This window comes from Sus scrofa, chromosome 8, assembly GCF_054392235.1.
Source record: "Sus scrofa isolate SSC_HxYL_T2T_F1_AM1 chromosome 8, Sscrofa_HxYL_maternal_Yorkshire_Landrace_v2.0, whole genome shotgun sequence".
Taxonomy (NCBI): Eukaryota; Metazoa; Chordata; class Mammalia; order Artiodactyla; family Suidae; genus Sus; species Sus scrofa.
This window is the reverse complement of record NC_139390.1, coordinates 137068363-137084736: the sequence shown is the minus strand read 5'-3', so window position 1 is coordinate 137084736 and position 16374 is coordinate 137068363. Positions and strand designations below refer to the sequence as shown.

The 16374-nt window shown below is 41.7% G+C and overlaps 1 protein-coding gene across 24 annotated transcripts in view; it reads left to right on the top strand.

Moving 5' to 3' along the window:
• Positions 1-16374, top strand: part of HERC6 (HECT and RLD domain containing E3 ubiquitin protein ligase family member 6) — a 152708-nt gene that overhangs the window by 118324 nt on the left and 18010 nt on the right. For all 24 annotated transcript variants that reach the window (XR_014813403.1, XR_014813399.1, XR_014813402.1 and 21 more), the window contains 4 exons: positions 4696-4885; positions 8483-8637; positions 11594-11707; positions 12279-12386. Coding sequence is in view for 20 of the 24 variants with exons in the window: in XM_084973480.1 (XP_084829606.1) it covers positions 4696-4885; positions 8483-8637; positions 11594-11707; positions 12279-12386 (567 nt within the window). In the remaining 4 variants the exon portion in view is untranslated. The remainder of the gene's footprint in view (positions 1-4695; positions 4886-8482; positions 8638-11593; positions 11708-12278; positions 12387-16374) is intronic.

Genomic DNA, 16374 nt, shown 5'->3' with positions numbered 1-16374 from the left:
AAATAGAGCAATAAGATTTCTTTACAGGAACCACCATGATTGCAGTTTTATTTTGTCGGGTGCTGAGCGAGATGGAATTGTGAGTGGGGAGGAGGCTAGTGTTATGAGGTTACTGTAAGCCAGATACTGTATTTATTACACATTCAATGTGCAGTAGATACAGTATTTTAATTTTCAATCAGAGAATACCAATGCTTGAGAGGTATGAGTTACAAAAAGAGCACTAGTTGGGGAAGCAGGATAGCCTTATCCTGGACTGGGAGACAGAAAAGCCCTTTAAAACATATATATATATATATATATATATATTTTTTTTTTTTTTATGGCCGCACCTGCGACATATGGAGGTTCCCAGCCCAGGGGTCGAATCCGAGGAGCTGTGGCCTCTGGCTTATGCCACAGCCACAGCCATGCCAGATCTGAGCCTTGTCTGCGACCTACACCACAGCTCACGGGATGCACAACCCACTGAGCGAGGTCAGGAATCGAACCCACATCCTCATGTATACTAGTCGGATTCGTTTCCGCTGCACCACAATGGGAACTCCCACATATATTTTTTAGCCTGTAAATTGAGTTCATCTTTAAGGTCTATTCTAGCTTAATCTTCTGTGATTCTGGGTTATGTTGGGAGGAAAGCTTTCCCTCTACCAATTTCAGTTCATATGGTTGGAGGCTTTACCAAGTAGCAGGAGACAGACTAACAGGGGGAATGAAACGTCCTTTTGTGCCAAGCAGCTAGGGATGAGGGCTTATATACCAACTTAGGGAAGGGGGAGAGAGCCTTTTGTGGGAAAAAGGCAAATTTCCTTCTTAGGGAAATAAATGGGCTTTTAGGGGGACAAATGGAAGATAGGATAGCTTGTGATAATGTTTGTTTATGCAATTTCTTTTTTTTTCTTTTGTCTTTTTAGGGCTGCACCCGAGGCATATGAAGGTTCCCAGGCTAGGGGTCTAATCAGAGCCACAGCAATGCCAGATCTGAGCCTCATCTTCGACCTTCACCACAGCTCACAGCAATGCCAGATCCTTAGCCCGCTGAGTGAGGCCAGGGATGGAACTTGTAACCTCACGGTTCCTAGTCGTTTCGCTGCGCCACGAAGGGAACTCCCTGTTTATGCAATGTCTCATTCAAGGGCAAATGCGTGGTCTTCTCCCTGGCTGTGAAGCTGGCTTGCCCACCAGGAGGGGATTTATGGGGCTTTGCTTTCTGAGGGCTCTGCCTTTAGTCAGATGTGGGAAGCCCTGAAGGCATCTTTCTGTATCAACTGTATCTCACATGTCTTTAGTTTAAAATCCCAGCATTCGGAAGGGAAGGCTGAAGAGTGTTCCTTCATATGCAATAGAGGCCTCGTGCCATTTTCCAGTATTCTTGAACAAAAATGAAGCCGTCTGGGTAGCAGCAGTTGTGTTCCATAGGAGGTGCCCTGGAACTTCTAAACTGCAAGGGTCAGAGTGCCCCAACGGCCTAGTGGTTAAAGGATCTGGCATTGTGGTTGCTGTGGCTTGGGTCACGGCTGTGGGGTGGGTTTGATCCCTGCCTGGGAACTTTTGCGTGCCACAGGCTTGGCCCCCAAAAATATGGGGTAGAAACTATTTTTATTTTCAAGATGAAAAAGTGAGCATAGTAAATGTGTTTTTTTTTTTAATTTTTTAATTTTTATTTTTTTGTCTTTTTGCCATTTTTTGGGCCACTCCTGTGGCATATGGAGGTTCCCAGGCTAGGGGTCCAATCAAAGCTGTAGCCGCTGGCCTATGCCAGAGCCACAGCAACACAGGATCCGAGCCACATCTGCAAGCTATATAACAGCTCACGGCAACGCTGGATCCTTAACCCACTGAGCAAGGCTAGGGATCGAACCCGCAACCTCATGGTTCCTAGTCGGATTCGTTAACCACTGAGCCACGACGGAAACTCCGAGCATAGTAAATTATTATCAAGTATATTTTTAAAATAAATGTTTAGGTGATGTGGGAAGTCACTGGGGGTATTCCCGGTGTGAGTTCTAAGAAATATCGGTTTTGTACAGTGCTCCATAAAAATGGATTCTTAATGAAGCAATTTTGGGAACACTGCATACTATTATGGAGTCATGGCACACTTAAGTAAATCAAAGATTCTATGATGTCATATGCACTGAAAGAAATCTAGCTTTTCTGATCCTCTCTTTCTCAAAGTTGTTTGACTCTGTAACACTATTTCCCTGTATACACCTACGAGCATTTCACAGAAGTCACATCCTTCTGGACCTATGAAAACACTGATTTTAAGAATAGTAATGTAATAATAATGATATACACTACTTCACAGTTTATTGTTGCATATATCATCTTACTTAACCCTTACAACACACAGAGGCAGGAACTCATAGTTAAGAATATCTAAGGAATGGAGTTCCTGCCATGGTTCAGCGGAAACGAATCTGACTAGTATCCATGAGGACACAGGTTCGATCCCTGGCCTCGCTCAGTGGGTTAAAGATCCAGCATTGCCGTGAGCTGTGATAGGTCACAGGCAGGGTTTGGATCTGGCATTGCTGTGGCTGTGGTGTAGGCCAATGGCTACAGCTCCAATTCGACCCCTAGCCTGGGAATTTCCACATGCTTTGGGTGTAGCCCTAAAAAAGGCAAAAAAAAAAAAAAAAAAAAAAGACCATCTAAGGTCTTTTAGAGGGAATAAATAAGCTTTGTTTCAAGAACTGACCCCTCTGCTCTGAGGACAAGGAGAGACTGAAGAAAGAGTCAGCCTCCAGGTTGGAAGGTGCCAGGTTTCTGTTGTTGTTTTTCTTTTTAGGGCTGAACCCTAAAGGAAGTTCCTGGGCTTGGGGTTGAACCGGCACTTCAGCCCAGGCCTGCGCCACAGTCACAGCAACACAGGATCCAAGCCACATATTCCACCTATGTTGCAGCTCATGGCAGTTCTGCATCCTTATCCCACTGATGGAGGCCAGGGGTCAAACCTGTGTCCTCAGGGATACTAGTTAGGTTCTTAACCTGCTAAACCCCACTGTGAACTCCGGGAGGTGGCAGGTTTAATAAGCAAGGGAACTTAGGAGGTCTGTCTTGGGTGACCAGGAGATGAGTCCATCTCTTACACCCACCTCCAGAATCTGGAAGTCTACATAGTGGCATTAACAGCTGGGTTTAGTCACATGTAGCATCCAGATAGTCTCAGCAACACCTGATTTCCTCAAGCCTGCATGCTTGGAACAGCTCCCACGATGGGGACAGTGGGCAGACCTCCATTCCAAAGCCAGCGAGGGGCTGAGGAGCCTTTGATTGCCTACGTCTAGCTGCAGGGTCAGGGGGCAGTCCCTTGAGTACCTTCTCCAACAGAGGCTGTTGAAGCAGCCGCCTTCCAAATCTCGAAGGCTCATTGACGCAGTGGGGATTTTTTCCCCACACCGTAATCCAAAGAGGGTTGAGAGGAGGGACTTGTAGGGAAGCAGAAAAATGATTTTTCCTCTCCATATCTTAGTTTCATCGGCTGAGGCCCTAAAAATCACACTGAGAAAAGACAGATGAACGAGAGGGGAAACAAGTTTATTACCATGTGCGTCCTGTATATACACAAAAGCACTCAGTGATGAGGAACTTAAAGTCGCGGATAGAATGTGGGCTTCCATTGTACAACGATAAATGTAATAAAATTCATTGAGCTAAATAAAAAAAATAAAAAATGTGGACTTCTATAGCATCTTCGCGAAGAACGGTTCTTTTATAGAGAAGTGAGACATCAGAGGAAAAGGACTTTGAGCTTCTGGGGGCAAATTGTGGGAAGGCAAATATGTGAAGAAAGGATTGGTGGGTAAGGGCTAGTTAGAAGGTTTGTTGTGTGGTCTTCCTCTGTGCCAGCTCATCTCTGCTGATAAAGCTGTTGTCCCCTTCCTGATACAGGAGGTTGGGGACAGGAGGACACCTTCACAAGGGGGGGTTTAGGTTCTGTTTTCAGATGGGGGAGGTCAGAAAGCTGGTCCTTAGAAAGCCTTTTCTTACTTGCCTTCAGCGCAGAACCATCCCATGTCAGAGCGGCATACTTGGGGATGGCACTTCTATGTCGCCCCTCTGCCTCGGTTCCCTCAAGGGTCCCTCAGACTCTGTCTCTCTGGTGTTCTCAGCCCCAGGCCCATGAAATTCTCCAGTAGATCTTTTGTGTTTGTCTGGCAGATTAGCAAAGAGAGTATGAAAGGCCACAGGAGAGGCTTTAGGGGCCGAGCCTGGAGTGTCACCTTCACTCCCCTTCCCTGAGGGAGAACTCAAGTCACGCGGCCCCACCCAACTGCAGGGGAGGCTGGGAAGTGCCATCCTCCTGTGAGCCCAGGAGGGAGATGAAACAGGATTATCGAGGTGAACATGCGGTGTTCTCTCTGCCATGTGGATTTTAGGTCAGGTATTTCTGGGTATGGACCCCTTCTCTTTGAGCAGCGTTGATGGTTTATTCAGTATGTCCATGCATATGAGTTCACTTTTTACTTTTTCCTTCATTCTCCCCCATATAAAATAGAGAGGACAGTTCTCACTACCTCGGGGGCATCTGGGATACAAGGAGAGATGGAGTTTGAAGAGGAGGTTTCAGGCAAAGTAAATGATTATTCCACGTGGAAGGTGGTGGAAGTGAAACCGCTGGTCTCCCAGCCTTACAGTTCCCTGTATCTAATCTATCTTGGACTTTTCCCGATCCTGTTTCCACCACAGATAACCACAAGTCTCAAGGATAATCTGCTCCCTGCTCTTCCCCACCGTTCTCGGCACCAAGAAGCGCTATCTGTTTTCCTTCTGCTCCCAGAGTGTCCTGTGATGCATGATGCTAAGAACTGGATGGCTCTGGTGGTGCCATTTGCAGAGGCTGTTCGTAAAATGACGAGCCAGTCTTTACAAGTCTTGAGTAAGTTTGATTACTTTTATGTCACTTGATCTGTGTTCTCGTTAGAGAGTCACGGTCTGATGTAGAAGTCACAGCAAATTTTAGATAAACGATTTCAAAATGTGACACAGGTTCGTAACTGCTGAGCCACGACGGGAATCTGCCCTCTGGAACTCAGGGAAGGCCTAGGAGGCTGAAATCCTTTTTCTGCAAACAAGAAATGGGGGACACAGGAATGCTTTAGTACCCAGGATGGCCCCACAGGGTCCTGCTCAGTTTCAAAACTATTATAATCATTACTCTTATCATTACAAAATATGAAATTCTTAGAGTTTTGGTCATGGCTTTGACATCAGAGTTGAATAATCACAGAGTATCCAGTCAAGATAAATCCATACCCGAAAACATTTTGTTTATAATGTTTTAAAATTTTAGCTATTTTGACCACAGGTAAGGGGGAAAATATTTAACTTTGCATTCTTGTTTTTTATTTTACCCAGTGCTCTGAGATTTCCTTTTATTTTATTTATTTATTTATTTATTTGTCTTTTTGTCTTTTCTGGGGCCACACCCGCGGCATATGGAGGTTCCCAAGCTAGGGGTCTAATTGGAGCTGCAACTGCTGGCCTACACCACAGCCACAGCAACGCAGGATCCTAGCCGAGTCTGCGACCTACACCACAGCTCACGGCAATGCTGGGTCCTTAACCCACTGAGCAAGGCCAGGGATCGAACCCGCAACCCCATGGTTCCTAGTCGGGTTCCTTAACCACTGTGCCTCGTCGGGAGCTCCGGATTTCCTTTTACAACCTCGAGCTAATATTCAAGGTCCAAAGCTTAAGAGGTACCAAGGTGAAATATCTGGTGAAATATAAACCACCCACATTCTCTCCCAGAAAGCAGTTAGAGAATAAGGTTTATCGTGGAACTTTTGAAAGATATTCCATCTGTATAAAAACATATAGAATGTGTGGTTTGTTTTTTTTTTTAAATAAATGTTAACATACAGTCCATTTAACAGCGTACCATGGAGGTCATTATGTTATAGGACTTACAACTGCCTTGTTCTGTTCAATGACTAAATAGTCTTCTTTGGGGAGGATATACATGAATAGTTGTTTCTAAATTTTTGCTATTATCATAGTTCTAACTAAGTACTACTACAGTGTATTTCTTTGTACATATATAAATGCACAGAGGCAGGGAAATTTCCAGAAAGCAGCATGACTGAGTGGAATTGTATGTGCATTTTAAATGTTGAGAGATTTTGCCAAACGAGCCTCCGCAGAAGTCAGGGCCGCCATGCTGCCCAACTGGAAGTGGGCACCGTTCACACAGTCACCCTTGGAATTCGGCAGCAGGGCCACCCCGACAGAAATGTACCAGTACCAACCACTGAGGTGTACCACCTCATCCACAAGTATGAGCGCAGCGGCCCGCACGCTTTTCCACGGGGTTAACCAAACTTTGGTCTTTACCATTCTGAAAAGAAGACTCTCTCAATCCGAATCTGAATTTTCTCATCGTGAATGAAGTTGTGTCAGTTTTCCCGTATCACAGTTCCACGTGCATATCGTATTCTAGGAACTATCAGTTTCTCCCCTCTTACCTATTTTTTCATTTGTTGCTAATATCTTTCCTTTTTATTTAGGAGTTATTATTATTATTTTTTTGCTTTTTAGGGTCGAACCCATGTCATATGGAAGTTCCAGGCCTACACCACAGCTCATGGCAATGCCGGATCCTTAACCCATTGAGCAAGGCCAGGGATCAAACCCGAGTCCTCATGCATACTACTTGGGTACATTAACTGCTGAGCCACGAAAGGAACTCCCTATTTAGGAGTTTTTAGACCACTGAGAAAATTCATTCTTTCTTTCTTTTTTGGCCACACCCATGGCATGTAGAAATTCCTGGGCCAGGGATCAAACCTGAGCCATAGTAGCAACCTGAGCCATTGCAGTGACAATAGTGGATCCTTAATCTACGGCACCACAAGGGAACTCCAAGACAATTAATTTCTTTATCAATAATATGAGTTGCAATTTTTTCCTTTAGGTTGTTGTTTTACTTTGTGGTATTTTTACATACACAAATATTTTTAAACATTTTTTTTTGCAGCCTATGGTATTAATATTTTCTTTCATGATTTCTGAATTTTGTTCCTACCTCAAAAAATTTACTTATGATGAAATCTTAAAATTTCCCATGCTCTTTACTAGAATTTTTATTGTCTCATTCTTTTTTTTTTTTTTCCCAGTCTTTTTAGGGCCACAGGTTCCCAAGCTAGAGATTGAATTGGAGCCACAGCCACCAGCCTACACCAGAGCCATAGCAACGCCAGATCTGAGTTGCACACGTGACCTACATCCCAGTTTGCAGCAATGCCGGATCCTTTAATCCAATGAGCAAGGTCAGGGATTGAACCTGCATCCTCATAGATACTCATTGGATTCTTAACCTGCTAACCCACAACGGGAACTCCAATATTGTTTCATTATTATGTTTAAATCTTTGAACTATGTGGAGTTTATCTTGATTAAACTTCTTTTCCTGGGGGGGGGGGAGTCAGTTTCCAGTTGCCGCACATTTATTAAATGATGTTTCATTTTCCGCTAATATGCAATGACACCTTCATCATACAGTAAAGTCTCATGTATATTTGGGCCCATTTATGAAATCTCTGCTATGTTAGCTCCCTTTCATGTGTCTGGGTCATACTATTTAATATATATTAGCTTGAAAATATATTCTAACATTTGATATATTTATTTTCTGAGAATTGTCTTTTAAAGGTACAAAAATCCAGTTTGTAACTTCGGTGAAATTAAAGTATTTTTATTGAGCTAATGAAAAAATACATCCATCTTGGAGTTCCCGTTGTGACTTAGCAGTTAACGAACCCAACTAGCATCCATGAGAATGTGGGTTCGATCCCTGGCCTCGCACAGTGGGCTAAGGATCCAGTCTTGCTGTGAACTGTGGTGTAGGTCACAGATGTGGCTCGGATCTCATGTTGCTGTGGCTGTGGTGTAGGCTGGCGGTTACAGCTCTGATTCGACCCCTGGCCTGGAAACCTCCATATGCCACAGGTGCAGGCTTAAAATAGCAAAAAGACCAAAAAAAAAAAAAAAAAAAAAAATCCATCTATAACAGGTGTTCAAAAGTCTGAAAACATAGATGATATTATTTTATTTTTTACAGATTAAAAATGTCCTTGATGACATTATATTTCTTCTGTGTGTGTGTGTGTGTGTGTGTTTGAGTGTGTATATTTGTGTATTTGCTTATGTATGTTTTTAGACTTTATAGATACCCTATGGAATTTTCACTTTGAAAATCATGTACTCAAGCATGAATATGAACTATCAACAAATGTTTTCAGAAACTTGCATTTGAGCTTTTAACTCCAATGATAGTTAATTAGGGAAAAATTTTTTTCCACATCTGTGAGTAATAAATATTCTCTAGGATATTATCCTTAGAAAAGATATTTCTTGGATTATGCCACAAGAAATGGAAAATATGAATTATTTCTTACATTAAAGAACTTAGAAGCTGAGGGAGTTCTTTTGTGGGGGGGATGCGTATTTATCATGGCTGTTTTATACCCTTCAGAGCAATGTTGGGAATCCTTGCAAGAATCTTCTTTCAACGCACTGGTCCAGATGCTAAAAACGGCCATATTCTCTCAGCTGTATTATTGGACTGAAACCATTCAGAGTCACAACAATCTTAAAGCTCTTCTCAAAATGATGAAAGAAGTGTATAAGGTAAGGGCTCAGCCAAAGGAATGTATATACCACTTTATTAAGTCAGGATCCCTTTGAACCCTCCTACACTGTTGGTGGGAGTGTAGATTGGTATAACCCTTGTAGAAAACACTATGGAGCTCCCTCAGAAAACTAAAAATAGAATTACCATATGATCCAGCAGTCCCACTCCTGGGCATATATCCAGAGGACACTCTAATTCAAAAAGATACATGCACCCCAGTGTTCACGGCAGCACTGTTTACAATAGCCAAGACATGGAAGCAATTTAAATGTCCACTGATTAAGATGTGGTACATATATGCAATGGAATATTACTTAGCCGTAAAAAAGAATGAAATAATGCCATTCGCAGCAACATGGATGCAGCTAGAGAGTATCATACCAAGTGAAGTAAGTCAGAAAGAGAAGGAGAAATACCATGTGATACCAGTAGTATGTGGAATCTAAAATATGGCATAAATGAACCTATCTACAAAACAGAAACAGACCTACAGACGTGGAGAACAGACTTGTAGTTGCCGAGGGGGAGGAGGGAGGGAGTGGGGTGGACTGGGAGTTTGGGGTTAGTGGATGTAAACTACCTTACACAATTACCTTTTCTTTATTTTTTTTTTGTGGTGAGAACACTTGAGATCTACTCTTTTAACAACTTTCAACTGTATAGCCCAGTATTTTTAACTATAGTCACCATGCTATACATTGGATCCTCAGAAATGATTCATCTTGTAACTGGAAGTTTTTACCCTCTGACCAGCACCTCTCCATTCCTCCACCCCTACCCACCCAGCCCCTGGCAATCACCATTCCACTCTGTTTCTATGAGGTTGGCTGTTTTAGATTCCAATATAAGTGATATCCTACTGTATCTGTCTTTCTCTGTTTGGCTTATTTCACTTAGCATGAGGTTCTCATGGTCCATCCTTGTTATTGCAAATGGCAGAATTTTCCTGTTTTTCATGGCTGAATAATATTCTACTGTGTTACATACCATGTCTTCTTGATCCTTTCATCTGTCGGTGGACACTTGGGTTGTTTCCCTGTCTTGGCTGATCTAAATAATGCTGCAGTGAACATGGGGCTGCAGATATCTCTTTTAGATGGTGATTTTATTTCCTTTGGATATAGACCCAGAAGCAGGATTGCTATTTTTCATTTTTTGAGGAGACTCCATACTGTTTTCCACAGTGGCTGCACCAATTTACATTCCCACCAACAGTGCACAAACATTCCTTTTTCTCCACATCCTTGTCAACACTTATCTCTTGTCTTTTTTTTTTTTTTTTTTTTTTTTTTTTGCTTTTTAGGGCCACACTTGTGGCACATGGAAGTTCCCAGGCTGGGGGTCAAATTTGAGCTACAGCTGGCAGCTTGCACCATTGTCATAGCAACGCCAGATATGAGCCACGTCTGCAACCTACACCACAGCCCATGGCCATGCCGGATCCTTAACCCACTGAGCGAGGCCTTGGATACTAGTCAGGTTCATTACCGCTGAGCCACGGCGGTACTCCCAACATCCACCACTGAGCCACCATGGGAACTCCTAGTATCCAACCTTTTAATTGTTGATCTTCTGTACATCTCCTTTTTTATTTCCTTAATTTATATTCTTAAATTTATTTCCTCTCTTCTAGTCCTTGGATTAATTTGATGTGGCGAAGCTTATTTAGTTCATTGATTTTCCAGCATTGCTTTTTCTGGGAAGCCTTCTTGAACCCCTTAGGTCCTTCTCCAATCAAAACTGTATCCTGGAATTCCCACTGTGGCTCAGAGGGTTAAGAATGGTATTCATGAGGATGTGGGTACCATCCCTGGCCTCGCTCAGTGGGTTGTTGCCGTGAGCTGTGGTGTAGGTCACAGATTTGGCTTGGATCTGGCGTTGCTGTGGCTGTGGTGTAGGCCAGCAGCTGCACCTCCCAATTCGACTGCTAGCCTGGGGACTTTCATATGCTGCAGGTTCGGCTCTTTAAAAAAAACCCAAACCTCCCCCAACCCCTGTATCCTAGGTACCTGATTACTTGTTATTTTTACTACTAGACCATAGGTTGGGTATCTATGCCCATAGACAGCCTCCTATTTTCAAAAATATTAGTTTTATTGGGACACAGCCCCATGCACTTATTTGCATATTGTCTATGGGTGATTTGTGCTACAAAGCTGCAGGGTTGAAGAGCTGCATCAGAAACTGTATGATCCCAAGCTAAAAATATTTACTCTCTGGATTTAAGAAAGAGCTTGCTGATTACCCTGCTAGACAGTAAGCGATATATATAAGCCAGGACAGTTTTTAGCTTATATTTTGTCTCATGCCTGACAAATAGTGTATGCTAAATTAATATTCATTGATTTCTAGAGAAAAGGAAGAATTTGTTAAAAGTATCTTGGTTTTTTTTTTTTTTTTTTTTCTTTTTAGGGCTGCACCCACGGCATATGGAAGTTCCCAGGTTAGGGGTCATATTGGAGCTACAGCTGCCAGCCTATGCCACAGCCATGCCAGATCTGAGCCTCATCTGCGACCTACACCTCAGCTCACGCCAGTACCGGATCCTTAACCCACTGAGCGAGGCCATGAGGATCAAACCCGCATCCTCATGGATCCTAGTTGGATTCATTAATTGCTGAGCCATGAAGGGAACTCCCAGTTTGGGGTTTTTTGGTTTTTTTTGTGTGCTTTTATTCTCAAGACCTGGAAACTGTTTTCTAGTGAACCTGCGCCCTAGGAATTGGCTTACTAATCTCAGCTGCTGATATTTTATGCCTTTTATAATATTTATGAATATTGGAGAAATTACACATCAAAAAAATGGAAGTTTTATAGAACTCCCCCTCATCATTGACCAATGCATTGGGTTTAGGGAGCCTATTCTAATTATCTATATACTAGTCACATATAAACATAGGTTAAATCATTTATTCATAGAAAATGAAATTCACAGGTCATATTCTCTTTTAGGTAAACAAAGCTAACTGTCGACTACCGGAAAATACTTTCTACATAGATGAACTCCACTTTTTATTGAACTTTTATGCAGAGAGAAGTAGAATGATCTTTAGGAATAAAAGCCAGGTAAGAGTAACATTTTTACTTTCTGAAATTTTTCATACTTTAAAGGGGGTCATATCAGTAGCTATGTAGACATCTCTTTGGTAAATTGAGTTGAAAATGTCTTTATTGTAATGCTGAATTTGCTAAATTAGATGATCTTGGAAAACTTAAACCTCTTTCAGTCACAAAACGAATGCATTTTCTTAGAAATTTGTTTCTAGGTGATTTGGGTTCCTAAAGACAATTTCTAAAAAGTATGGGGGCGTTCCCATCATGGCATAGTGGTAACAAACCCGACTAGTATCCATGAGGATCCCTGGCCTCACTCAGTGGGTTAAGGATCCAGCGTGGCTGTGGCTGTGGCTGTGGCTGTGGCTGTGGCTGTGGTGTAGGCTGGCTGCTACAGCTCTGATCCAGTCCCTAGCCTGGGAACCTCCATATGCCATGGGTGCAGCCCTAAAAAGACAAAAAAAAAATATATATATATATATTCTAAAATGTGTGGAGGGAAGTAATTTAAGGAGTGAGGTAAAGGAATGAAGTTTTCCTTTTCTTTTGATTATCAAAACTGTTATTTCTTTTTAATTTTTAGATATCTGCAGAAAACTTTGATTTCATTATTTTCAGTGATTTTCCATTTGTCTTTAATTTGCCATCCAAAATTAAATTATTACAAGCGGATTCCCATCTAAAAATGATGGTATGTATGTCTTTTTTTATTATGTAAAATTTTCAGACACATACAAAATAGGTATAATGGCATTTGGAACCACAGCACAGAGTTTTAGCAGTCATCAACATTTTGCCACACTTTCTTCTTTTGTCATTTTTTACTGTTTTTGTGGTTGTTACTATTTTTACTAGTCTTTTTTTGTGTGTGTGTCTTTTCAGGGCCGCACTAGTGGCACATGGAGGTTCCCAGGCTAGGGGTCTAATTGGAGCTGTAGCTGTCAGCCTACACCACAGCTGCAGCCACACCAGATCCCCGTATCTGCGACCCACACCACAGCTCAGGGCAACGCCGGATCCTTCACCCACTGAACGAGGCCAGGGATCGAACCCACAACCTCATGGTTCCTAGTTGGATTCATTTCTGCTGCGCCATGATGGGAACTCCTTTGCTAATCTTTTAAAGCAAATTCCAGGCCCGATTTTTTTGCACCTGTCCATACTTCCATGCATTATTTCTTGCTTCACTTTTGTTTATGCTGTGATTCATCATTGGGTTCCAGTGATGACCACATAATTCTTCCGTTACAAAGTTTTCCATCGACCTTTTTTTAAAAATTGAAATATAGTCCCTGTACAGTATTATATAAGTTAAAAGTGTACACTATAGTGATTCATAATTTTTAAAGGCTGTACCTCATTTATAGTTATATAAAACATTAACTATATTCCCCGTGTTGTAAAGTATATGCTTGTAGCTTTTTTTTTTTTTTTTTTTTTTTTTTTTGTCTTTTTCTAGGGCTGCTCCCATGGCATATGGAGATTCCCAGGCTAAGGGTCTAATCGGAGCCGTAGCCACCGGCCTACGCCAGAGCCACAGCAACACAGGATCCCAGCCATGTCTGCAACCTACACCACAGCTCAGGGCAACACCGGATCCTTAACCCACTGAGCAAGGCCAGGGATCGAACTTGCAACCTCATGGTTCCTAGTCGGATTCGTTAACCACTGTGCCACGACGGGAACTCTGATTGTAGCTTATTTTATATGTAATAGTTTGTACCTTTTAGTCCTCTACCCCTATAATGCCCTTTTTCTTTCCCCCTCCCCACTGGTAACTGCTAGTTTGTTCTCTATATCTCTGAGTGTACTTCTTTTGAATTTTAATCTCTAGTTTGGTGTATTTTTTAGATTCCACATATAAGTGATATCATACAGTATATGTCTTTCTCTATCTGACTTACTTCACTTAGCATAATGCCCTCCAAGTCCATCCATGTTGCTGCAAATGGTAAAATTTCATTCTTTTCTATAACGGGGTAGTATTCCATTGTATATATTCTATATATGCTACATCTTCTTTGTCCATTTATCCATTGATGGACACTGAGACTGCTTCCATATCTTGGCAATTTTAAATAATACTGCTATGAGAAGAGTGAAACAGCTATCCTTCTCCAACTATTTCCAAAAACTGCAGAGTAAGGAACACTTCCAGATTCATTCTATGAGGCCAGTGATATCTTGATACAAAAACAAGACAAAAAGAATCACACAAAAAGAAAATTACAGGCCAGTATCACTGAAGAACATAGGTGCAAAAATCTTCAATAAAATACTAGCAAGCCAAATACAACAATACATTAAAAGGATCATACACCATGACCAAGTGGGGTTTATCCTAGGTATACAAGGATTTTTCATTATCCACAAATCAATCCATGTGATGCATCACATTCACAACTGAAAAATAGATAGCATAGAATCATCTCAATAGTTGCAGAAAAAGCTTTTGATAAAATTCAACATCCATTTATGATAAAAATTCTCCAGAAAGTGGGCATAGAGGAAACGTAAATCAGCATGATAAAAGCTGTATGTGACAAACCCACAGCTGACTTCCTACTGAGTAGTGAAAAGCTGAAAGCATTTCCTCTAGATCAGAAACAAGACAAGGATGTCCACTCCCACAAGGTTTATTCGACATAGTTTTGGAAGTTCTAGCCACAGCAGTCGGAGAAGAAAAAGAAATAAGAGGAATCCAAATTGGAAAGAAAGCACTAAAACTGTCATTGTTTGCAGATTACCTGATACTATACGTAGAAAATCTTAAAGACACCACGAAAAAATACCAGAGTTCATCAATGAGTTTGGCAAAGTTGCAAGATACAAAATTAATATACAGAAGTCTGTTGAATTTCTATACACCAAAAATGAACGATCAGAAAATGAAATTAAGGAAATAATTCCATATACCATCACATCAAAAAGAATAAAATATTTAGGAATAAAGTACCTAAGGAGGCAAAAGACCTGTACTTGGAAAACTATGACGCTGATGAAAGAAATTGAAAACAACACAAACAGATAGAAAGATATACTATGTTCTTGGGTTGGAAGGATCGATATTGTTTTTTTGTTTGTTTCTTTGTTTTTTGGTCTTTTTGCCTTTTCTTGAGCCACTCCCGTGGCATATGGAGGTTCCCAGGCTAGGGGTCAAATCGGAGCTGTAGCCACTGGCCTACACCAGAGCCACAGCAACACAGGATCTGCAACCCACACCACAGCTCACAGCAATGCTGGATCCTTAACCCACTGAGCAAGGCCAGGGATTGAACCCACAACCTCATGGTTCCTAGTTGGATTCATTAACCACTGCGCCATGACAGGAACTCCAGGATCAATATTGTTAACATGGCCTTATTACCCAAAGCAATCTACAGATTTAATGCAATCCCTGTCAAAATACCAATGAAATTTCTCACGGAACTAGAACAAGTAATTTTAAAATTTGTGTGGAAACACAGAAGATCCTAAGAACCAAAAAGGTCTTGAGGAAGAACAAACCTGGAGGAATCAGGCTCCCTGACTTCAGTCTATACTGTAAAGCTATAGTTACCAAAATGGTATGGTAGTGATACAAAACGAGAAATATAGATCAATGGAACAGGACAGAAAGCCAGAAATAAACCCATGCACTCATAGTCAATTAATTTATGACAAAGGAGCCAAAAATATAAAATGGAAAAAAGACAGTCTCTTCAAAAAGTAGCACTGGGACAACTGGACAGCTCCATGTAGAAGAATGAACTTACTATACACACACACACACACACACACACACACACACACACACTTTTTTTTTTTCATTTTTTATTTATTTTATTTTTAGGGCTGCAACCACAACATGTGGAAGTTCCCAGGCCAGGGGTCACATTGGAGCTGCTGCTGCCAGTCTATGCTATAGCCACAACAACACCAGATGCGAGCCACCTCTACAACCTCTACCACAGTTCTCATCCGTGCTGGATTCTTTTTTTTTTTTTTTTTTTTTTGGTCTTTTTGCTATTTCTTGGTCTTGGGCCGCTCCCACGGCATATGGAGATTCCCAGGCTAGGGGTCCAGTCGGAGCTGTAGCCACCAGCCTACACCAGAGCCACAGCAACGTGGGATCCGAGCCGCGTCTGCAACCTACACCACAGCTCACGGCAACGCCGGATTGTTAACCCACTGAGCAAGGGCAGGGATCAAACCCGCAACCTCATGGTTCCTAGTCGGATTCGTTAACCACTGCGCCACGACGGGAACTCCTTATTATTATTATTATTATTATTATTATTTTTTTTTTTGCCGTGCTGGATTCTTAATGCACAGAGCAAGGCCAGGGATCAAACCTGCTTCCTCATGGATACTAGTCAGATTCTTGACCTACTGCATCACAATGGGAACGTCCATGAACTTAGAACATTCTCTAACAGCATACACAAAAATAAACTCAAAATGGATTAAAGACCTAAGTGTCAGGCCGGATACTATAATTTCTGAGGCTTGTTTCCTAGGCCTTTCCTCAAGAAAGACTTGTATCTATTTATGTATAGTATTTATAGATTCAAGATTCATTGGAATCAGAAGTCATACCCATTATTTTTATGAATAATTCAAAGGAGATAGGCCATCTGGGTGAAGCACGGACAAGTCTGGGACAGCACACGCGCAAAAGAAGCCTTGTCAGTCATTAA